The following is a 24,491-nucleotide window of genomic DNA, read 5'->3' as shown; positions in this document are numbered from 1 at the left end:
GAAAGTGGGTTGTTTTTCCGTTATTTTCTCACTTCTTCTCTCTCAGGAAATACCCCGACGTCCAACAAAGGAAAGGAGATAGTCATGTGTCAGTCGCGAACGAGTCGGCTCTTAGAGCCGGCTCTATTAAGTGAACGATAAGAGTCCGTCCGAGAGACGTTTTTTTTTTTTTTTTTTTTATTAATTCAAGGCAATTTTCTCCGCGGCACGGGCACACCATGCACTGACTGTGACTGAATGTTGTGTTAATGTCGTCCGTGCGACCAATCAGGTGATGACAGACAAGGATCATACAAACAAGCAGGGATGGGCAGGGGTGCGCGGCGCGCTGACGGTCTACAGGTACAGAGCAGGAGGGAGAGGAGGAGAGAAAGAGAGAGAGGAGTGCGGTGCGCGAATAGAAGACACGATGAGTGACAGTCGGAAACGAAGCAGCATGTAAAATGATGGTATTCTGGAAATTATAAGGTTTAGTATAATTGTATTGAATAATTTAAGTGATATATCTGCACACATACTAATCATAGGTCAAACAGCGCGAAATTTGGCTGAATTATAAAAGGCAAAAGTGGTAAAATGAAGAGCCGTTTGGGAGCCGAAAGAGCCGGCTCTTCTTGGTGAGCTGAGCCAAATGATCTGGCTCACTAAAACGAGCCGTAATTCCCATCACTAAACGGAGAAGTGGAGGAGGGTCAGCATTCGATTGACGTCACCAGTCTGGCAACAGGCAGTAGAATGCGTCTGGCTGTTCTCTTCTGTGATTGGTCGTTGGGTTCGAACGCGCTCCCTGATTGGTCAGTTCTGGGTTCTAGAACGAGCTACATATCTCCGCTGTAGATTCCATTTTGTTGCAATTCAGACGGAGTCGGGAGAGAGAGAGAGAGAGAGAAGAGACGTCCTCCGGCTAACTTTAACACCACATAAACATCGAGAGGGTGACGGATTTGTAGGAAAATATAGCTTTGCTGTGCTTTCTTACTGTAGTCCGCCGACCGAAGGGGATCTCCAAAAGGCTAATTGCCATATTTTCTCGGGACGAAGGGCTTTTTATCAACAACAAAGCCTTGAGGAAGTCGGTAAGAGAATATCCGCCATGTTGGAGCTCAACGCTTCTTTGTTTTGATTTGGTTCCAAAAACAGTGTGACAGAGACTATAAAAGTGGTATTTTATTAACATGTAATTGGGGTTATTATTAAAAAATCCCGTCTATTGAGATTATTAGTACCAAATGCTTTTTTTTAAACACCAGGATATCTCTTTGTGAACCCTCTTGACAGGACAAAGCGCCAGAGCCAAAGCTAGTGTCAAAGCTATGTCGCAGTTTGTTTTTTTTGTTTGTTTTTTATATGTTTATTGGGTTTTCTTATTTTCACAAACACAATAAGAATAATAATTAAAAAAACAACAACAAACAAACAAACACTGATACAGCTCAGATAAAAAAAAAACAACGTATATATATGAGGTCATAGGAAGTAGTCCATAGTGCAGGGAAGTCACAGGATATATGACTTCATGTTCAAGAGACTCCTTGTGAGATAATGGAGATCAGGTCCAATATAATTCAGATAGGGCTGCCAAATGTTGTGGAACTGATCTACTTTGGCATGTAGAATATTTGTAAGATATTCCAAAGGGACCATCTCAAATATCACTTTACACCAGCCTTGGACAGAGGGTTTCTTATCACTAATCCACTGTAGTAATATATATATACTTTTTTTTAGCAGCAAATGTAAGAATGTTATATAACCTTTTGTTGGCTGCAGTAATTTATATTTGTACTTGGGATTCCTAAAATCAAAAATTCATTTCTAAATCAAATGTCTTTTCCATTTCACATAATATTTCAGACCAGTACTTCTGTAATTTATGACACGATCGAAGGCAATGGGTTATGGTACCTAATTCTGTTTTTACATTTGAGGTACAGAGGAGAAAGTGAGGGGTCAAAAGAATGCCTGCGATTAGGGGATATATGTATTCTATGTATAATTTAAAATTGGATTGCTTTGGATATCTTTTTGTGCATAACTCCAAATATTTCCCCATGTCTCATCATTAATAGTCACTGACAATTCCTCCTCCCATGTCGCAGTTTGTTTATGTCATATTTTGCTGTGATAATAAGCCAGTAGCCTAATATTTATGTAACTATAATGTTATAAGGAAAGGATGGATAGCTGGTGTTTTATTGATTGTTTTTAGCTATGCTCGGTGTAATGACGCACTATGAAATACACACATCCACATCCTGGATGGAGGAAGAAAACCTGCTGTACCAAACAAAGGAAATGTCCTTATTTAGCATCTCTAACTAAATCTATCTCTATCTCTTGCCTCTAAAAGGTATTCGGCTTCTTGGAGCTTCGTGCTGCCGAGGTGAATTGATGTTCAGCTCGGTTCCACGGGAAAACAACTCAACAACTCATTGGCACATGAAAACTTCAGACCTTGCTGGACACCGAATTACAGCGAGAAGTAGACAGAAGATAACTACTTCGAGGACCTGGGGCCCGATTGGAGGTGAACGATTGAAGGGAAATCTCAGCTTCTTCTACTTCAACTTTCTGACAACAAAGAGGTGAGCGCTTGGTGCTGTTTTGCTCTCTGTGTGTGGGGGAGGGGTGACGCAGGCTGCTGGGCTTGTCTGGTGCTTCCTTCTGCACGTATACCTCCCTCTGTGCTTGTTTTCATTGAGACGGTGCAAGTGCGGACGTGCTTGTGTGGACGGATTAGACATTAATATAATAAGTGTTACACTGCCAATAAATTGAGTGGATCACAATACATTCCCAAGATTTCAGTGCACTTTTAGTAATAATATATTCTACCCTTGGTACAAGAGTTTGTCCACTACTTTAAAGTCAAAACTGCTTCACAAAATCAAAATCTGCTCTAAGATTGTAGGTCAACCCCTTGAGAAATTCTATGATTCAGCCTATAATAATAACTGAAGCACTATTTTGTACACCAGTCAATCCTAAAACTAAATATGGAGCCTAATCCCAGATCAAATGTACGTTGAAGGTTCCTGAATATTGTCTTCTGTGATTGTAATTTTTAAATGTATGTATCCTTGTTTCTTGTCTTTGTCCTTTCTGTGATGTTGCAAATGGAGCTTCTGTGATGCAAAACAAATTTCAGACCCGTCTGACAAAGTATTATCGTATTAATGTATCGTATTCTCATCATGTAGGTGACACCTAGTGCCAGAAGCAGTATGGGAGGTGGAGAGAGATACAACATTCCAGTTTCCCACCCTGAGCGCCCGTTGCCCAAGAAGAACCATCAACTTGGCCGGGCGAAACAGAGAAGCCGCGACCAGAACGGATCAGCGGCATCTGCAGCAGGAGTGGCAGGCGGCCTTCATCATCATGGCCACCGCCGGAGCGATAAAGTCGCAGCCTACCACAGGTCTCCAGAGGCGCGGCAGGCCGCGTCTGCAGAGAAAAATGCTTCTGTCCGCTTTGCCACCAACTATGATCAGAACTGGGAGGGTGCAGTGTCTCACCTCAACACGCTCCTGGCCGCACAGGGAAGTCCGAGCTACGCGGGGCCTAAGTTCAGCGAGCCGCCCTCGCCTAGCGTGTTGCCCAAACCCCCCAGCCACTGGGTGTCCTTCCCAATGGGCTCCTGTGACAACAGGGAGATGATGGCCTTCCAGCTCAAGAGCCTCCTCAAAGTGCAGGCCTGAGAGGGATACCCACACTTGATCGAAAAGCCCATGTATGAACTGGGACTCCCTTGAGGGCACCCACCCACCAGGAACACCTCAGTGCTGTAATATTTTTTAGCTGTTTTTAGATTGACCTCGGTGTTAGGAGGCATTTGCGGCAATGTTTGCTGTGAATGTTTATTCAGTACTAAATTTTTAAACCAATATTTTGAGATATTACAGCCTTGGAGCCTTGCTGGTCGGTAATGCCTTTAGTGGAGTCAGTTTCTGTGACTAATGACAAACTGGATATCCTTTCTACTTCTGTTTTGTTTTGTTCTTTTTAATGTTGGCTGTCAAAGCAGATTGAGTGTGTTTTTTCCCCCCCAATCAACGGTTATATTATAGGTAGTATAGGTTCAGGTAAATTCCCATCACTTTTACGGTCCATTTCTGTGGACAGACATGCTTTTTCATTTACATAAGTTTTATGATGAGCCTTTAGGGTCGCATCTAAAGCTTCAGGTGCTAAAGCAAACTCACATTTGTAGCATTTGTATTTTGACTAGGGCCCACCTTTTTTTCTTTTATGTATTACAATCCTTGATTGGGATGGAAAACGCACTCAACTGCAATTCTGCAGGGAAAAAAGCTATCTTACTGGAGGTAATGCGCTGTACAGTACAGGTCAAAAGTATAACCTCAAACTGAAGGGTAAAAAGAGACCATGGCACACAGGCCTTGGACAGTCGACTCCTGTACTTTTTTTATTGCGCTGTGCGCACATGCACTATAGGAGTTGAGCTTGTCTGAGGCCCATAACACTCTATCATAGCATTATTTTGTACAAGTCCTTTATTGTTGTGGTTGAAAGATGTATGAAGTGCTGTGTGTAACCAAAGCAATGTTTTCGCTGTATTTTATTTTACTTCTCTCTTTTTTTGGACATCCTCTGTGTGGTCGGCGTTGTTGCCATTGCCACTTTAACCTTGCCAGCCCGAGTGGTGAATGGGTCAGAGTCCCCAAAGTCACTTCTAAATGTTCATCTGTTTCAATCAGCACTGTTATTGCTCCTCAGTCTCAGCACTTATCAGGACAGTGGTGCAGCTCTAACATGCGGAAGAGGGCCGTGCTCAGTTGTGGGACTGTTGAGTTTCACTTCCTGACATGGGCCTGTTTGGCTGCACGCATTTGTAAGCAAGGTAAAGAAAGGCTGAGGAAGGTTTCTGAAGTGAAGTGGCCCCAGTGGACTCAACACGAGGCAAGAGGCTGGTGTTTATGTTTACAAAATAGGTCTCAGTGGTTGACCATCCCATAATCAACAGACACTCTCTGCCTCTGCCTCTTGTTTACCCTCTTGCACTGCAATCAGACTAGTTTTTAATAAGTTACAGGCCAGGATGCTATTGAAATGATGGAGGCGTAATTGACTATCTCCCTATGGATTTTCTATTTTTGTGACTCAATCCTCTATTGAGGCTCTTTTTTGCTTTCCCCTTGCAGAATTGGAGCTGTTTATGGCCAGCTTAAAGATGACAAAACAAAGTATGAGAGCTTGTTAATGTGTTCAAGAGCCATGTAAATAATGACATGTAAAAAGTACTTGTAGCATATGTACATTTGCAGGCCAAGTTTGAGGCCTGTGGGACAAAAGTATTTTTAGTAATAACACTGAATGTATAAGACATGCTAAGGACGTGTCTTGACTTCAATGTCTTGACTTCAATACTGAAGAATATTTTTGTTAAAAAATTAAAACAGCATATAGCATTTCTCAGTACCCCTGCACTGTTATCTTTCCAGAGAACTTGCACATGTTTTTTATTGTTTTGTATTATGCAGTGTAGGGTGAAATATGCTAAGTGCAAATTAAGTAAAACTGCAAAATATCAATTAGATCCAAGAGGAGACTTGCCTATGTTATGAATTCGAGTTCTGAATGTGCTTACAGTATGTAAGCGTGATGCTTTTAATCTTGAGTTGACCTGTTTGTGCCTAAGTTGAAATCCATGCTGAAACTATTTTCATTAGGTGGCGATGCCACAAACTGACCAAATGTTTTCACCAGAACCAGCTTCAGTTCTCAGCTGTTCTTCCGCCAGCTGACAACTGAACTTGGTCCCATGCTGTTTAAGTTCTACTTACTATTGGTTGTTCATGTAAACATTTTTTTTCTTGCCCTGATTGAGTCATGCATGGCAGTCTCCTTATTCCAAATTTAAAACATGTAATGAATTGGCTGTTAATTTAATCCCCCTCGCGAAATGTCACTTAAAATGAGAAGAAAATGCCCTGTTTAAGATTGGTAATAATTGGTGTTTAAAAAAAATGCAAATGTAAAAGAATGCACTCTGTGAATTGATAACTAAATTTTTACAAAAAAAAGAAAAGAAATAAATCCCTTTCCCTTCCCCCCATTTTTGTCTGTGCTTGAGTATCTTCTAACTGTGTAGTTCTATATACTTAGTGTAGTTATATATAGCCCAAGAAAATTTTGTGTTTATTAAAATCCAGTTCTATTATGGCTAGAGGAATTCATTCCTTGCAATCAGTCACAGTACAAATTGTACTAAAAAAAAAGAACATAATTAAAGATAATGTATGTCTTTATTGACATGCCAAGTTAACTAGGACAACAAGGCCTACTAAGGAACACTTGAAATATTCAACTGACTTTGTTTCACTCACGGAACAAAGTACATGAGAAATAACTGCAGTTCAGCTTACACATCGTGACATAAAATACTGGACAAAGTATTAGTAGGTAGTAATCCACTGCATTCCATACATCAGCCAACACCAACTACAGCTACTACAGAATAGTTTGCTTGCTTTATAATAGCGAGCACAGCGTAGTTCAGGCCTATTCAATTACTTTTATAGAAGGGCCAGCTTTGAAAAACAGTCAAGTGCCAAGTGGACAGATGTTTACATTTCCTGTCTGAGCTGCAAAGCTATGAATTTAAATGTGAAAACAGTACATCTTTTGTAGGTTGTTTTAATAAACACAACAAATGCAGTTAACATCTTTTTTTACAGTTTGACTCACCAAATTTCTACTTAAAAAGCCTGGGTTAAAACTTTAACAAAATAAGTATTTCTGTGCTTAGCAAGACATAACTAATGAACGGGCTAATTAGCTTACTAATAAAATGATGACCTAATAATCAAACAATGTAAACACCCATAAACTTTGAATGTTAGTTATTTAAATAAAAACAATGATATTGCTTTTAACAGTCCGTGAAAACATTGATGAATGGGAATACAATCTCTTAATGGAAGAAATTATTTTTTAAATACTTATTTCTATATGATCAAATGGCCTGATTGAGGTCGTTAAAGGGCCGGATTCGGCCACGGGCCACCAATTGAATAGGCCTGGCGTAGATAGTAAATACTGGTAAGTCTGGGCCCAAAGTTAAACGTCATTTTTATTCATGTTTACATAATACACAAACAATAGAGCCAAATTGAGACAGGCATCATATTAACACATGTATGAATGTAAATATTTCTAACTTAAAAGTACAAAAATATTATTGGCAACGCCAAACTAACTTTTTCTAAACTTCAGCAACGCATGTTACACAAGTCCCAAAAAAAACAAAAAAACTTGCCAGGGATCAACTGTGCTTTCATGAATCACTTTAGAACAAAAACCTTTTTCACTAAAAGAAATATCTCACCTCCTGCCCCACCCCCTTTGGCAACAGACTCCTTAATGTGATGATAAACAAATGCAAATATAGAGCACAACACTGTGGTAATCATAGCTCAACAGAAACATCCTCGGAGACAGATTATCAGGGCTTTGGGGGAACAGACAGTCAGTGGCCTCCAGACTTGCGTCCAGCCCAGGACCTGGAGCGAGAGCGTGACCGGGACACGGATCTAGAGTAGGAGCGGGATGGAGAGCGTCCCGCAGGCTGATTCTGGGAGCCGGAGGTTGGGTGGAAGTCCTCAGCCGGGCTGTGGGACCTGGACTGGCTCTTTTTTCCTTTGGGTGCGGGTCTGGAGGCTGAAGGGGAGCGGGACCTAGAGTGGGAGGCTGGTTCACGATGTGTCCTGTGGTGGTCACGGGGTGGACCTCTGTACCTGCTGGGATGAACATTACATCTTAATGTTAACAACTGTGCATTGTAAAGTTTAGAATAGTACAATAGCGCTTACTTATTTTACATACTACAAGAAGACAAATTTGCCTACTTGTCATTTTCGTGGCTTCTGCTCCGCCTGTGTCGACTGTAGGACTGAGATCTGTAGAGGACAAACACAAACCAGTTTGTCAGGGTGTAACTTGGCTACTATAAAAGACTCGGTGTACCAAATTACAGCCAGGATAAAAGAACAATGAGTTCTCGTAAATAGGCAGTTCATAACTTCCTACTTCTTTAGAAACCCAACTGGTTTATACCAGCTCCAGAGGGCTAAAAATAATCAGAATAAATAACTAACTTTTAAGTTTCAGTCTACTTTAATATTCTTTTTCTGAGTGTGTTGGGGAATAAAGAGAAAGATCACACCTGAACTAAAACATACATGCTTTTTCAAATATCACATAATGATATATCATATGTTGTTTGTGACCTAGATGTTAGTTTACGTCACAGTTGGCTCAAGTATTGAAAATATTTGATACTGGAGCCAATGTGATTATGTTGTTTCAGTACTAATAACAAAACAATACTTTCCCTGTGACCTTAGTTTGGAGAACATAGTGTATGTTGTGTTTTTCATTTAACAAAATCTACTCATAAGTGTTGAATGCATTAACATCAACAAGTACCTTGCCACCATAAAATATAGTAGGGCTGGGACGATACATCTATCTCCTGATTCGATACTGTCATGATACTTGGGTGCCTATTCGATTTGTATTGCGATTTTTAAGTATTGCATTTCTATATTACGATTTAGTTAACTTTTTTAACACTAGACCATGGGAAAAAGTTGAATCACACACACTTCTAGTGACTTTGACTTTGGAAAAATCTAAATTAATACAGTAAAATTTTTTGATTTTTAGCATGTAGTCAGAGATGTCCTGAAGTCATATATATCAGTTATATACACAGTTCCCTTTGTCAACGCCTTATTTTGAAAAACGGACATAGTCACACGAGTACATATCTGCTAACTTTGCCAAGTCCGTCGTTTCAACATCCATGGTCAGCTCCATCGGGGTCGTTTGAATGCATCAACTATAAATGTCAGTATATGGGTGCTCTACAGTTGTGGGGTCGGCTGATTTGACCAGTTGCCAACAACTCACTCTCTAGGGCTCTCAGACCTCCGCGGACGGCGATCATAGGAGGGGCTCCGGGACCTGCGTCGATCATGGCTGCGGCTCCGGGACCGTCTTCGGCGGCTATCACGATCATCATCGTAGCGGGAGGAACTGCGAGGGGAATGGCTCTCCTTTGTCTTCATCTGATTAGGGGCTTGATGGAAAAATGGACATCAGATGCTTAAAAACTCAATATTTCCCAAACAATGCTGAATGAGGCTTTACAGAAGTTAAATAGATGCTACTTAGATAGGAATGACAATTGTTCTTACTCTTTCTGTCCCCCTGGGCGAACTGGATCTCGATCTGACGCCCACAAACCCATTTATGGTCCAGGTTGTGGAGAGCGTCCTCTGCATCCCGGACATCTTCAAACGTGCTGTACTGTTAAGGCCTTTTATTTTGGAATTTGGAAAGTTTTTGACAGAAAAGGCTGCACACATGCACAACAATTAAAAAAAAAGGCTGCAACACAGGTTGACAGCTCCAGTCTATAAAACACAGCAGCTACTGGACTTAGATCAGTGTAGTGCAAAATTCAGTTATTTCAGTAAAATCACAGAAAATTAATGAAATTTGATTTTCTTCAGTCTGAAATTTCACAACATAAAACTCATTTGTGATCTCAAATTGCAAAGACAAGACAAATATTGATGGTGATCAGATTCAGTAGGATACAAAATGTTTTGCTTGTTACCTTTAACATGCTTGATCTTTGACCTTCAGCTTGATCTTTAATGTCTTGGCAGAAGAACTTGAGTTTTCCTGCTTGTCTTTGCCCAATAAACACTTTGCTTTTCCTCCCTTTGGTAGGGAAATGGAAGCCTGGGTGCTCTCTTTTCCCCTCTTTGTATCTTCATGCTTTTGCTCTCTCTTTATTTTCCCAATTCCACTATTTCTTGTCGCATGGGTGTCTTTGGCTTGCATCTACTCTACAACCGCCTTTCAACTTTCTTTGGTGTGGGACCTCCAGAACTGTATCTTTACCATTCTAAGGCAACAACAGAAGAAATATTGGTTAGGACTAAGTTTAAATCTGAATACAATAATTATTAGAAGCAAATTATTCTTAGAAAATAAAAAAAACATAGAAAACACATTGTCATTGTCACTGAACCAACTGCAAACAAAAAGTCAGATTTAATGCATTACAATCCCTCTGTGAAAACAACATTTCCAAATTAAAATGAAAAGAATAAAGGATATTGAATGTAAGCAAATCCTCTGGCCCGCCGTGTATAGAAGTCAAGTGGAATGTAGACATCTACAATAGGCCCATAACGACCAAACTCACGTCGTAAATCCTCTGGCCTAAAGTGTCATGAAATAAGCACATTTATTCTGCTGGCTGTCATATGAATTTAGCTGGAGCTCAATGTGTAAGGTATACACAAGAGCTGGTGCCAGCACAGCATATGACAAAACGCATTTGCAGACAAATCAAATTACTCTCCCACTTCAAAAGGAAGTTTCCTCATTTAAAAAGGTGTGATAGTACAAATAAAAACCCAGTCAGCCTACTTCACACATCCATAGCAGCCATAAAAAGCTACAAATGGCATGAATTATCTCTTAACAGAGGTGGCAAAGTCACAGGGGTTAGAAAATGACCACCACCTGGCTGAAGTTAATACAGTAACATTTCAAAAGCACCGATAATGTAACATAAATACTTATTAAAGTGTGACGTGTTTGCTGTGTTCTGCCTACTATATCTCATCATAAGCAAGTAAAGTATTTTGGATATAGATACCCTACGGTTAGAGTCAGCACCAAATAACTAGCACATTGGTGAAACTTTCCAGTACAAGGGGAATTTATTATGTACATAAAATGATGAAAATAAATTAAATAAAAAAAAATTCTGTAGAAAACTGACAGAAAACTGCAGAGTAAGGTCTTTTTAGTTTTTCACATGTATTTTTTTTTCTTAAAGGGAACATATTATGCTCATTTTCAGGTTCATACTTGTATTTTGGGTTTCTACTAGAACATGTTTATATGCTTTAATGTTCAAACAACACATTATTTTTCTCATACTGTCTGTCTGAATATACCTGTATTCACCCTCTATCAGAAACGATCAGTTTTAGCGCATTTCAACAGAATGGCAATGGAATTGCATGTGCAATTCCAACTGCAACAACTTGGGTCCATGTTTACTTCCTGTCAGCGGATGTCATTCACATACACTGCAACAGGAAATAAACTGGGACACAATTAGAATGTTTATGTTTAAAACTTTGAAATTGTCGAAATATTGTAGATTTGTGACATCACAAATGTACAGAAATCTTGACGGCTTGTTTCAAACGCACAGTTTTTGAATACGGACCGTGTGGATTTCTCCTTGAATTGAGCGTTTTGATACTTCACTGTATTTATATATCATTTAAACCTGCTTTATAATATATATATATATAATATATAAAAAACAGGAAAACCTCACTTTTTATAATATGGGACCTTTAAGTATACTTTAAAAGATATAAGCATACACGCTAAATTTGCTTAATTCTTTTTTAGTATTGTATTAATAGACGTTTGTGTTAATACATGTTTTAATTAACAGTGGTGAGACAGCTCAAATAAAAGTTAATAAAGCAATTTTTGTCTTCTCTTTTACGTTTTCCACATTTAAATGGACAGTAACCTTATAGCTTGACATGTTAATGGTGCCTGTCATCTATTTTCTGCTACTCAGGTAACGTTACAATCATTTCTTGCTACAGACTGAATTGGGGGGCGTAAGTTTGAAGAGAGGCTGGTGGCTAAAATAAAAATAGACTAGTGAATAAATAGACTTTCTGTTCAATATATAACGTTACCACACTTCACACAAAACACCACCAACTAGAATTGTAGTCTAGATAATTAATATATGTCCTTAGCATATAATATTCCTGCAGCTGTCAGACTCCACAACCAGCACTGCTCCCAGTAGACCACTTACACACCAAAAAACTGACAATAACCTGATATTTTCAGGTGGAATTTCATTCATTCATTTCATTCTCACTGTGCAATATAATTTTCCACTTGTGCAATTTTGTTAATAGTCTGTTTATTGGCAATACTGTTTTTACTGCTCCTATTTTTATACTTCCTTCTATTTAAATGGTTCATATTTAGTTACACTTTGTTTAGCTCTTTTTTACTGTGTTAGCTGATGCATCTTGTTTTTGCATCCCCTTTGCTGCTGTACACTGCACATTTCCCCACTGCGGGACTAATAAAGGAATATCTTATCTTATAAAAAGCAACGTGCTTTTTGGAGGGAGAGACGTTAAACGCGTCATCTGATACTCTGTAGTACATTATGCACTTTGGCCCTCGCTGCATTAGACTTATATATTATAGACTTAGAATATAAACTGTGTTATCTTCATCACAATGATCAAATGTTTTGTGGCTCCAGACAGATTTTTATTGTTGTTGTTTTTGCCTAAAATGGCTCTTTTGATAGTAAAGGTTGCTGACCCCTTTACTAGTGAATAAATGGACTTTCTGTTCAACATATAACATTACGTAACGTTACCATACTTATGTCCTTAGTATAAAAAGCATTATATATATATATATATATAGCTGTTGTAATATTTATAGTTGTTATATATATAGCTGTTATATATATATAGAGTTGTTGTTATATTTATATAGTTGGTGTTATATATATAACGCTACCATACTTCACACAAAACACCACCGACTAGTATTGTAGTCTAGATGAATAATTGATGTCCTTAGTATAAAGAGCAACCTGGTTTTTGGAGGGAGTGACGTCAAACGCGTCATCAGCATCAACAACAGCCTCAGCTATTTGTTTGCCTTCTTGTTAGCTCACCTCATGCAGGTCAAATGTGTTTAATTACATGTTACAGGCAGTTATCTGGAGCAATGTGCGGTTAAACAAATAACCACCACACCTTTTTAGTCCATCCCTGATTTGGCATCCCTCCTTTAACGTTGACGTCAGTGAGTCATTTAGGTTGATGTGAGCTAACTAACTAGCATCCTGTTAGCTTTGACCATGCGTGCAGACACACACACACACACACACACATCGTGCAGGTTAAAATGACCACATACCTGGAGTCGTCGGCGATGTTTCTGACAAAGAGAGATGTGTTAGGCGGCCTCAGATACCTCGCCATTGTTTAGAGGGCCGGTTGCTATAATCTAGCGGCCGTGAATTGGTTTACTACAGCTTTCTTTTCTTTCTTTTCCTACAAACCCTGCTGCTTTACTGCTGCTCTACTGCTGCTACGTGGTCCGCTCTCTTCTGCTCCTCCTACTGCGCATGCGTAAAGCTGGAAAGCCAGTAATGCGCATGCGCAGACACACATAACCTAACCTGGTATTCAATTATTATTTCATTTTTAGATTATTCCATTGTTTTCTTGCAGACATATGTGTCACCACCCAGCTCACTCATTTTTTCACTAATATTATCATTCCCATATCATTATTATCATAATGAGTACAGCTTATTTTTTCACTAATATTATCATTCCCATATCATTATTATCATAATGAGTACAGCTTATTTTTTCCACTAATATTATCATTCCCATATCATTATTATCATAATGAGTACAGCTTATTTTTTCACTAATATTATCACTCCCAAATCATTATTATCATAATGAGTACAGCTTATTTTTTCACTAATATTATCACTCCCAAATCATTATTATCATAATGAGTACAGCTTATTTTTTCCACTAATATTATCATTCCCATATCATTATTATCATAATGAGTACAGCTTATTTTTTCCACTAATATTATCATTCCCATATCATTATTATCATGAGTACAGCTTATTTTTTCACTAATATTATCATTCCCATATCATTATTATCATAATGAGTACAGCTTATTTTTTCAACAAATATTATCATTCCCATATCATTATTATCATGAGTACAGCTTATTTTTTCCATTAATATTATCATTCCCATATCATTATTATCATAATTAGTGCAGCTTATCCTTGAATTTTTACATGTTCTTGAAAAAATGTGTCCTATATTGTGTTTCTGTTCTCTCTACGTGCCTCTGAAATTGTCAAATAAAGTGTTTTGAATAGAATTATATTGATTGGCACAGAGCATCCTGAGGGACAGACACCACCCAGCTCACTCTTTGTTCAGGTGGAGGGAATCAGGACACAAGCTGAGGCACCACAGGCCAGAGAGCATCTCCACTCACAGAGCACCTCTGGATTCACAACAGCTTCTTCTCAGCTACAATAAAACTGGTGGCAAAGGACGTTAAAGAGGGACACAAATAATCCACACCTCGCCTCCATACCATTATTGACACACAGTACACCTGACCTGAATGGACTGTAATGCTGTGCAATATGCTGCCTTCCACTGTGTAATTGTCTGAAATATATTAATTATTTATTTTTTCAATATTTTTATGAGAGTTACAAGTTATTTTAACATGGTCATGGAGCATATACACTGTACATTTTTATCGTTCCTATGCCTTTTCTACCATTTTTCTTTTCTTAAAGCCTACTTGGTGTAAACTGCTCAGAATTCCAATGTACTTATAGGTGCAAATGGCAAATAAAACTCTTGAATCTTGAATCTTGAAAATGTGACCCCACTGTACCTGTGTAATAAATTAAGTAAATGCGTGACAGAAAAAAACTAAATTGTTAAAAAACATAAATGTATTTTAATATATATATTTTTTAATTTAAAGATATATTCACAAGACTGTAAAAGAAAAGCAAAAGATAGGTACAGTGAGGTCACATTTTCTGACATGTCAGTGATATGCTTTATTACCACATCTGCTGATAAATAGATAATAATTAGCAAATAACTTCTTTGAAATGTCTTAATTTTTTTCTTATTAGACAATAAGTCACACAATGGTGAGATTTGTGCCTGATCAGAAATGTCTTCTATTAGTTTTCCACCTTCGATGAAGACCAGCACACAGTCACTTCTCAAGCCTAAGGACCCTATTTTAACCATTAAATACTATTTTAGCATATAATTCTTAAATAATGTTTATACTAAAGTAATTTTCGATACATTTTAAGGTAAATATTGGAGTAATTTGGCAGTAATTCCAAAGAAATTTCAAATAAGTAACTTGCTAATTATCACCTAATTACCATGAAATTTGCAGACCTGTAAAATGAAGTGTTACCAAATATAGTCACGCATTAAGGTTACATGATATATTCCATAATTCTACGATCTGGTACCACTGACTCAGTGTTTACCATTTTAAAGCGTTCTACCTAGATTTCAGAAGTGGCAAACAGAACAATTGAGTAATAAGGATGTTGGGAGGAGGCCAAAAAAAGATGGTGCAAACCACACTTATCAAGCAACACTTTTATTGAAATAGATATTTGTTCCTTCGCTGCCAAGTTTACATCTTTTTGCTCTTCCTGATGAGAGTTGTTGAGCCCATGGACAAAGTCTGAAAGGGGATAAGAGAAACAATTTAAATTGTGGACAGGACATTACACATTACATTATTTAACCTTATGATACATTAAGGTGAAATCTGAAATAGTGAGTTCTGGTATAAGATATGTATACCGCACCTCAACCATCTCTCCTCCCTTGAGCTCTTGGATGTGGACGAACTTGCCGGTGTTGCAGACCAGTTTGCCACCCTCCAGATTGACAATGCACTATGGGTGAGGAGAAAATACATATCACATATAACCCCAAAATAGGCAGGAGTTCATGAGACACTGTACACTTGTAGGCTCCTTACTAACACAGTAGACCTATACTTCAACATTTTTGAAAAAAAATCACACATTTCTATATGTGAAAAACTGATTTTTGAAAAAAATCAACACTAATGTGACATAAAAATTAAAGGTAAATTATAATTACAAACCTTGAGCTTCTTGCCGTCCATGGTGGTGATATCAGCCTCCTTGCCGATGGTAAAGGAGTTGGTCACAGACTTTCCAGGGGTCTTGGAGGTGACAACAAAGTCATTGCCTTTCTGCTTGATCTCGGTAATTGGTTTGATGTCTTTGGCTATCTTGATGACCTCCTCTGGGAGTTCTGTTTTTTGTACAATATAAAAAAAAACATTAGAAGGATGTAACCATATCAAAATAGCCACTTTGTCTTTAGCTACTAAAGATAATAGATGTATTTATATGATATTATATTCTCACCCATGGCCCTGAGGAACTCCTCGTAGTTCACCTGGGAGTAGACCTGCCATGTTCCGTTGAAATCCATGTTTTCTAGAAGATCTGGGTTCTCCTTCAGGTTCCTGGAGGCTTTGACAGCTGTGTGAAGCTCAACACAATGTGGAGGATGTGACTGTCATGCTACACCTTCTTATACAAGAAAGCAAGGAGGGGCCCAGCACTCTGTCTAATGAGTAACAAACCCCTCTGAAGTAATCACTGCTGTTTGAACAACCTGGAGTTCAATTACTCCTGTTAGGAAAAACCTGCAGCTCTCACCACATTTAGATGGTCGTTTTTGTCACATGCATTCAAGAGCCTCACTGATAAGAAATATGTACAGATTGCTTGCTTTGATTGTTTGTGTGCACAAGTGTTTTGTTTTTAAGAAGTAAAATGGCAATACATGATCTTCATTTACTGTGACAAGTGGAGTTTGAGGATGGTAACCTGCAGGATCAAAATCAGAAAATGATTTATTTAATACATTATCAGACATATTTACATGTATTTTATTTTAGGATTCATTCATTGAACATTAGATGAACTCTGTGCATGTCTGCAAAATTTTCCGCAGTGTGTCGTTGAACCCCTAACGTGAGTCTACCTGACCGACTGAGGCCCAGTAGGTTAATGACACTGCGGACTGTTTGCTTTTAAAGTAAGAGACATAATCTCTGATTGCAAAATCAGCAGGCCACATTTTCTTTAATACTTGGTCGTAAATTAGAGTAAACGTTTACTGACTGAGAATATGAAATGTAGTATTTGTGAATGCTCATAAAAATAATACACAAGTGAAAATCACTTGAAATTGCTTTATTCACATCACACACACACACAAACAAATGACACATCTGAGGGTTTTGCAGTTTTGGTTATGACAGATTCTTAGTGAACACTTACAATGAGACAATTATCCAATAAAGGTAAATAAAAAAATGTTAGCTAATGTTTCTTATGGTAAGCTTTAATAGACCTACCAGACCAAGTAAGTCTGTAGCAGCAAATCCTCTGAGTGTATTTTTTTAGATTGATTATATTGTATTTTAATTGATTAAAAGAACACTGTGTAATATTTTGGGGGATCTATTATCAGAAATGGAATATAATATTCATAACTATGTTTTCATTAGTGTATAATGACCTGAAACTAAGAATCATTGTGTTTTCGTTAGCTTGGAATGAGCCCTTCATATCTACATAGGGAGCTGGTCCTCTTCACAGAGTCCGCCATGTTGCTCCGCCATGTTTCTACAGTAACCCAGAACAGACAAACACTGGCTATAGAGAGAGCCTTTCACGTTTTTAAGTTAACTGAAGGCCACGGTCGTTCTCTGTCATGCTTTTGAATTTGCGGTAACGTGAGCCGCAGAGTGCAAAACCGTGTTACCGCCAGCCGCTGTTTGACTTCTGTTGCATCCTAGTGTTACCACGGCTTTGCACTCATGTTACCCTGGTCTTAGGAGGATTGAGAGGAGGGGTACTCAGTTACAATTTGCAACCACATCACTAGATGCCACCATATCCTACACACTGTCACTTTAATGGTGCATTTTACTGCATATGAATTTAACTTGTCATTTGGTGCAATTTCTTATTTCAAAAGTTACACAGTCTAACTAAAAGAAAGAAACAATCGTTATATCAAACATCCATGAAGTCAGCTAAATGAGTTTGACTAACAGGACTTTGCAATTCTGCATCTCCATCACAAAAGAAGCCTGAGTATGACATTTTTATGACAAAATCTGTCTAGTATTTTAAATGATATAGACAGTTTGAAGACTATAGGGCACTGGTTATCAACCTGGGGGTACCGACCCCAAATACGGGTTGCCAAAGCTTCATGGAGGGTCGCAAGGCCTTCTTGATCCAAAAATATACAGTTGGCCGATATCTCAGTATTTGATTTATTTCTGTGAAGAAAACTAAATTAACTTGTAATTTTTTAAAGTTTGTAGAATTATTTAAGATGTAAACTTAAATTCATAGGATAAGGACACGGTGAAGACCTGAACACAAGATATATTCACAGAGCCTTCCCTCTCTGCTAAACAGCTTCGTCCTGCATTAGAAAAGTACGCAGTTAAAACAACCAACAAGCAAATAGAATAATAACCAAACACTGAATATGTTGAAAAAAAAGCCTATTAAGTATGTATGATTGTCAAAAATTCAGAGTAATACGTAATACAGACAGATAATTGTATTAAAAGTTCATAAAAATAACTCATCTCTGATGCAATATTCAAATAATCTGCTCAAAATTCATCCAAATTGCAGAAACTTCCAGCTGTTATTGCATTCACTATTTATGTTAATTGCACAGTATCAGTTGTTCTGTACTGTTATTGCTATGCATTAAATATTATATGAAATATCCATAAAATATGTCACTTAGTCAGGGATCATCAGTTTACTCAATGATGGAGAAGGGAAAAAGGTTGGGAACCACTGCTATAGGGATTACATTTTTCATTAAAACCTCAGTGGACATTTTTCAAATCGCAATAAAGTTTTCTAATACACGAACAATCCAGCATCATTCCATCTCATCACCTATCTATCCATCCACCTTCATGTTCTACTCTCTCTCTCTATGCAGACATATCTCAGCCTGGTTTATAGAAGCCCATCTCCACAGCGTGTGCTGGAGGCTTCTCCCCGTGCTTGTAAACACTCACGGTCACATCGACCGATTCAGAGCCGTACTGGTTGCGCACAAAGATGCTGTATTTCCCAGAATCTGCCATCTTGACGTCGTTGATGGTGATGGTGCTGATCTTGGGCTCCTTAGTGATGACAAACTGGGGCTGGTTGCCAATCTCCTTGTCGTTCCGGAGCCAGGTGATCTCTGGAGCCGGTTCACCGTCGATGAAGCACGTCAGACACAGAGACTTAAGAGAGGGTGAGGAGCAGTCAGGAAAATATGACATGACATGATAGGACACAGAAATGATGAAACTGGAAGGCCTACAACCACTGCTTCACACAAAAGGGTGACGATAATATCACACAATAGTATAATTGTGTATGAATGTGTCTCTAATGTATTCCTGACAGTGTCATACCTTCCCTTCCATGATGGCGACCACATCAGGAAGACCCTTTAACACTCTGGCCCGATCTGAAACAAAACAAGCAACATTGACTCCCTGCTGACCTCCACTGTAGAACCTTTTAACCTTTGTTGTGGACAGAAATATCTCAGGATTTCACACGTAATCTTGCAACTCACTTTTCTCAGCGATGGCCGCTTGCCTGAGGGACAAACACAAAGGTTCAAATCAATATGACATTGCACAGTTTCAGGCAACGAGAATCTGTGCTGAGATGTTTTCAGTGTTTTCAAATAATAGTTTGTTACCTCGGACTGCTCAGTGTTTTCTGTTAGTTTTCTGCCACAGCAAGCCATGCTAGATGCATCATATGCAGTGCAGCACTTACTTCAACCTCTGGTGCTCCAGCAAGGCATCAGCAAAGGCTGTTGAAAAAAAATAATAATCAAGATCTTATCATATCTGCTCTGAAATCTTCTCTTAAGGCGAGACACCCCCAGGCCAAAACGTTGTTTTTCATGCACTGATCAATTTTGAGATTATGGGCTATTTTGCTTCCATAACATTTTTCTTCCAGACCAGTGGAAAGAAAACATACAAAATACACATTTAGGTGTTTATTTGACTACTTTGTCTATTTGTGTGTGTAGATTTCTCCTAAATGACCAAAAGTTATCATTAGAAAATGCCTCATTTGCATATTTCAACATAACATTTCCAGAAAACTTGAAATCCAAAAAAGAATTGCCTTAATGTAAGTAATCAATTTCATTGTGATATCTATTAGTTGAATGTCTTACCCTATTCACCTGTCGTGTCTTGTAAAATGTATGAAATTTTACAATCCATTTTTTTTAAAGGCAGTTTTCTCAAAATGAGGTTTTCCTCAGATTCGGAGTCAGAAAACTCCACTTCAGTTGCACTTACATACACCAAACTTTCCAGTTTCATTCCTAACTATATTCTGAAGGTTTTTACAGCGGGGTTTGTTCATACATCATTCCTCATTCCGGCAATATTGTATTTCTAAAAACATGGCGAAATGGATTTTTTATGACTGTTGACAGTATTTTCTGATTTAGTTTAGTGATAAAAATAGATCCAAAATCCCCTCTCTAAAAACCTTTAACTCTGATATGTCAACAAAATAAAACAAGAATTTTGAACCTGGCTTTATCCAATGCTCACATTTATGTTCTGGAAATGAATGCAAAGATAATGTCTCATTTGCCTATTTACACATAACATTTTCAGAAAACTTGAAATACAAAAGAGAATTGCCTTAATGTAAGTAATCAACTGGGTAAGTTTCATGGTGATATCTATTAGTTAAATGTCTTACCCTATTCACCTGTTGTGTCTCCTCTTAATCTGAAATTGTGTTTTGAGATCATTCAGATCAAACTAGTCCTTTCCACCCACCTTGTCCGGACAGGTCAAGATCCCGTTTGTGTGTCTCTTTGCCATCGAACATCTCCAAGGTGTATTTCCCTTTATCATTCTCTGTTGGGTTACAGATGTCAATCCAGACTTGCTGCATATTGCTACCGGGCTTTCTCCTGGTATCCTGGTCAATCCTCTTGTCCCTACACGGGAGGAAGCAAATGCATTCTTACTAAAGCGAGATCCTTACCAAAAACATGTTATGGGACATACCCCTGCTATTCCCCTCGACCAAAGCACTGGTCTCAGATCTAGAAAATAAAGTGCAATAATCTGTTTGAGAGTAATCAAGAATGAAGGTTTATAAACTCAGAAAGAGTGGAAACAAAAACTCAAATTCAGTTGTATGGAGATATTACAGTTCAGACTGGAATAATTTAAAAACTAGTTCTATTCATCAGGACTCACAATATAGTCACATCACAGTTGTTTGTTCACTCTTTTGTAAAGGCTATCCTTAAATCTTCCAGCAGATGGTGCCAGTAGCCTTACTAAAGAAACCAGTTTCACCCTTAACCATGTAATATTTATGATTTAGTATACATGCAGTGGCCCCTTTAAATAATTGAAAAAGTATTAAATCTAATGTCACATAATCTTTCAATTTGATGAAATGCACACACATGTTTGAGTGTTTTTAAAGACAGACTAAGAAACTGTCCTTAAAGAACCATCAGCTGGAACAGCTTTCTCTCTTTCTCAGTTATTTTCATGTTGCTCATAATTGAATACACAATTATCCATGCAAAACTCAGACTGACATATTTGGTATAAACTTTAGGCCTCCTCTAGAAGTTCTTTCAACAATGTTTGGTTGCACAGAATTATGTGCCGTGTGTTAACCGATTACAACAGATAATAGGATGAAACAGGTGTTTCGGTGTCCAGATGTGGCCCCAGCTGCCGAACATTTGCATGCAGACGTCAAGATCCAGCTCTGCTTTCACATTTAGATCCTGAACTTTCTAAGCTGTCCGTGGTTGAACTTTAATGAGCATTTTAGAGTCTGAACTTTAGTAAAGGAGCCCCAGACGTCGCCACCATGAAGAGAAATGACACCGTCAATTAATACCTCTATCGGGGTTTGTGTGTGTGCATGTGTAGCAGTCAAGCCAGTGTGTGTGCAGTGGTGTAATGCAACGAAGTACTAAAACTTTGTTACAGTACTTAAGTATTTTTTTGGAGTATCTGTACTTTACTTGAGTTTTAATACTTCTGTCAACTTTCACTTTTACTCCAATACATTTCCCATATAAGCATCTTCGTTACTCGTTACCATTTCAAGCAAGCAGGTTTGGCGAACAGTGGTCCGAGCTTGCAAGTTACATCATTCATGTGATGGGAAAGTGCAAACAAAGTGCTCTCAAAGCCTAGTTAAGTTTCAATTTCCACTCAAGTGCAGGCAGGCTGCATGTCAGATCATGCTACTGCGACTACGAGGGAAGGAAAAACTGGATTTTGCTTCATATCCTTTAAGTTGTGAAGACCTTGTTTTACAATGTTTTTCTTCAAATGTAATGTAGCCTCCATTTTTAAGGTGGTGAACATGTTAAGAGGAATAATAAGGGCACGGTCACACATGCACAAATGCAGGCGAGTGAGAAGCAAATGTTTTTTTCACACTCACGTAGAATGGATGTGAACGGGAGGCAAATATTTATTTTGCACGTGTGACTGCCCCCATGCATTTTCAGCGTTGCATTCTGTGGCTTGCAGTAAAGTGTGGTCATATTGTTTACTCAGTAAACAATATGACCACACTTCTAAATGGTACTGAAGCCAAAATAAAGCTACTTTTTATTTGCTTTCCTGTGCAGGTGTTTCTGCACATTCAACATTTCTATTCAGGTCTTACTTAAAGTTGAATTTAAGTTCAGTTTGGAACACTTCCTCTTTGGTAGGCTGGTTGCAGATGCACACATGGGGTGTTAGGTCAGATAGGTGCTCTGTATGTGGACTCACTTGAAGTGCCAGCTGGTCTTCAGGTTGCTTATATAGTATTTGAGTGAGCAGTAGAGCTTGAAACCTAAAGCGGTGCTCTGAATCTTCAGTGGGCTGGCAGACAACGCTGCAGAGACGGAGAGAGAATTCTTCTGGTTATTTAATGACGCCGTTTGCATACATTTCAGTTTCCCTGATGCATTAATATTCTGAAACAACACCACAATTAATTAACATGTCTTTCAGTTATATTACCCTCATCCCAACACAGCACACCTGCTGTAAAAACACAAGTCATTGGCACATTTCTCAAAGGTAGATCTTCCAACTGTGAATAACTCACCACACTGTTTACTCAGCTGCTGGAGAAGCTTGTCATACTCTGTAAATAAAAAAGAACAATTAAGCTCTCAGACAGTGCTTTATATTGCTTTTGGAAGTCAATAAATACTAAATGCAAGATTAGAGGTAGGTAGCTGAATACTAAGGACACATAATGAGGTAAGGAATTGCCTCACTTCCATTATGGATGGAAAGTTTGTGCCAACTGAAATGTACACAAGAACAAATGAGGAGTATAGAAAGGTGAAGTCCCTCCCCGGTGGACATCCATGGGACCTTAATTCAGAAAAAATATGAACGGTAGTCAATGGCGGGAGACAAATCATTTTTTTATCCTGCTTGAATTGCCCCATGAATCACACATAAGATGTTTGTCAATTTAAAAGATCATTTTGCAAGTCAAGAAATTTCGCAGTTTGTCGTAAAATAGTATGACTGTGAAAATACGTATTTAGAAAGACTACACACCCAAAAGTCACGTAAGTGATGTCTCTCGCTGAGGCTACATTGCCTGTGTATTTTACCGGTGTTACACTGAAATCTGTGACCACAGAGGAGCCAGCAACATGAGGTCACCATTTCTGACAGCTGTTGTCAGAAAATGTGACCCCACTGTACCTATCTTTTGCTTTTCTTTTAGAGTTTTGTGAATATATCTTTAAAAATATTAAAATAATTAAAAACATTTAACAATTTATTTTTGTGTGTTTTCCTTCACGTATTTATGACATATTACACAGATAACGGAAGGGTCACATTTTCCTGACGACAGCCGTCAGAAATGGTGACCTCATATGTTGCTGGCTCCTCTACGATCACAGATTTCAATATAACACCACGAGGTGCTCACACGAGCAGCAGGTCTTGCTCCTTCTTTTGCTAAGATAACATTACATTTGTGTGTGCGTACATAGCAGTTATCTAGCAAGCCAGTGTTGGTGACGTATGTTGTACGAGACGAGAGATGCAGTTCACTCAGCGGTTTCAAACAAAACTAAATGATACGATAAACTGAGACTTTCTTGACTTGCAAAATTGTGTTTTAAAGTGACAAACATCATGTGTAATTCATGCCACAATTCAAACAGGTTCAAAAAATTATTGATCTGCCATACGTATTTGTTCCAAAATAAGGTGTGGGACACTGGAAGGAGAAGGTTACTTGTTCTCTGGTTACCAGGTCACGTCTCACCGTCACCCAGCAGCTCTAAGGTGCTGACATCCTCTCCTCTCCCATCTGACACCACAGCTCTGTATGAACCCGAATCTTTCTTGGTAACCTGAGGGGAATACCATCCAGCGTATTAAAATTAAACTTATTCATAGCTTCTCAAATGAAATATTGATAACTCTGGAGAAAAGCCAAATACTTTAATTCATCTTTTATTTAACCTTAAAATACAGTCCAAGGTGAACCTGGGAGCTTCTCACAATAACACAGAATAAGACTTAACAGAAATCATATAAACATGAACTGTCTGTCCATCTTGATTTCTCTCACTACACCATTTATAAATACTGATTCACATTTCCCTCTTAACTGCCCTCCCCACCTCTAG

At 38.3% G+C, this 24,491-nt stretch overlaps 4 protein-coding genes across 4 annotated transcripts in view; 1 reads left to right on the top strand and 3 right to left on the bottom strand.

The window, feature by feature from the left end:
- The first annotated feature begins 714 nt into the window (after positions 1 to 714).
- Positions 715 to 6,076, top strand: pnrc2 (proline-rich nuclear receptor coactivator 2). The gene is made up of 3 exons (XM_074653050.1): positions 715 to 1,076; positions 2,351 to 2,585; positions 3,201 to 6,076. Exon 3 carries the CDS (start codon positions 3,225 to 3,227, stop codon positions 3,696 to 3,698), a length of 474 nt encoding a protein of 157 aa, XP_074509151.1. The 5' UTR covers positions 715 to 1,076; positions 2,351 to 2,585; positions 3,201 to 3,224; the 3' UTR covers positions 3,699 to 6,076.
- A 171-nt stretch (positions 6,077 to 6,247) lies between these two features.
- srsf10a (serine and arginine rich splicing factor 10a) lies at positions 6,248 to 13,236 on the bottom strand. The gene is made up of 6 exons (XM_074653049.1): positions 13,039 to 13,236; positions 10,156 to 10,260; positions 9,222 to 9,325; positions 8,935 to 9,103; positions 7,869 to 7,919; positions 6,248 to 7,760 (listed from the first exon to the last, which is right to left on the bottom strand). Exons 1-6 carry the CDS (start codon positions 13,101 to 13,103, stop codon positions 7,490 to 7,492), a joined length of 765 nt encoding a protein of 254 aa, XP_074509150.1. The 5' UTR covers positions 13,104 to 13,236; the 3' UTR covers positions 6,248 to 7,489.
- Positions 13,237 to 15,302: 2,066 nt separating this feature from the next.
- fabp10a (fatty acid binding protein 10a, liver basic) lies at positions 15,303 to 16,282 on the bottom strand. The gene is made up of 4 exons (XM_074653066.1): positions 16,127 to 16,282; positions 15,838 to 16,010; positions 15,533 to 15,622; positions 15,303 to 15,405 (listed from the first exon to the last, which is right to left on the bottom strand). Exons 1-4 carry the CDS (start codon positions 16,191 to 16,193, stop codon positions 15,355 to 15,357), a joined length of 381 nt encoding a protein of 126 aa, XP_074509167.1. The 5' UTR covers positions 16,194 to 16,282; the 3' UTR covers positions 15,303 to 15,354.
- A 666-nt stretch (positions 16,283 to 16,948) lies between these two features.
- Positions 16,949 to 24,491, bottom strand: part of myom3 (myomesin 3) — a 66,627-nt gene continuing 59,084 nt past the window's right edge. The window contains exons 30-37 of the mRNA XM_074653057.1: positions 24,125 to 24,212; positions 22,934 to 22,972; positions 22,612 to 22,717; positions 20,629 to 20,792; positions 19,595 to 19,631; positions 19,386 to 19,408; positions 19,219 to 19,274; positions 16,949 to 19,044 (exon numbers count right to left, since the gene is read on the bottom strand). Coding sequence (XP_074509158.1) covers positions 18,760 to 19,044; positions 19,219 to 19,274; positions 19,386 to 19,408; positions 19,595 to 19,631; positions 20,629 to 20,792; positions 22,612 to 22,717; positions 22,934 to 22,972; positions 24,125 to 24,212 — 798 coding nt within the window. The 3' untranslated portion in view covers positions 16,949 to 18,759. The remainder of the gene's footprint in view (positions 19,045 to 19,218; positions 19,275 to 19,385; positions 19,409 to 19,594; positions 19,632 to 20,628; positions 20,793 to 22,611; positions 22,718 to 22,933; positions 22,973 to 24,124; positions 24,213 to 24,491) is intronic.

The sequence above is a fragment of the Sebastes fasciatus genome, chromosome 12 (assembly GCF_043250625.1).
Source record: "Sebastes fasciatus isolate fSebFas1 chromosome 12, fSebFas1.pri, whole genome shotgun sequence".
Classification (NCBI taxonomy): Eukaryota; Metazoa; Chordata; class Actinopteri; order Perciformes; family Sebastidae; genus Sebastes; species Sebastes fasciatus.
Note: the sequence above shows the minus strand (reverse complement) of the source record. Positions and strands in the feature narration are given on the sequence as shown.

Coding starts and splice junctions, on each gene's coding strand:
- fabp10a (XM_074653066.1), bottom strand. CDS start 16,193: ATGGATTTCAACGGAACATGGCAGGTCTACTCCCAGGTGAACTACGAG. Junction 16,011..16,126: donor GGAGTTCCTCAGGGCCATGG/GTGAGAATATAA, acceptor TACAAAAAACAG/AACTCCCAGAGGAGGTCATC. Junction 15,623..15,837: donor TGGACGGCAAGAAGCTCAAG/GTTTGTAATTAT, acceptor CCTCACCCATAG/TGCATTGTCAATCTGGAGGG.
- pnrc2 (XM_074653050.1), top strand. CDS start 3,225: ATGGGAGGTGGAGAGAGATACAACATTCCAGTTTCCCACCCTGAGCGC.
- srsf10a (XM_074653049.1), bottom strand. CDS start 13,103: ATGGCGAGGTATCTGAGGCCGCCTAACACATCTCTCTTTGTCAGAAAC. Junction 10,261..13,038: donor AACATCGCCGACGACTCCAG/GTATGTGGTCAT, acceptor ATGACACTTTAG/GCCAGAGGATTTACGACGTG. Junction 7,920..8,934: donor AGGTCTGAGAGCCCTAGAGA/GTGAGTTGTTGG, acceptor TGTCCTCTACAG/ATCTCAGTCCTACAGTCGAC.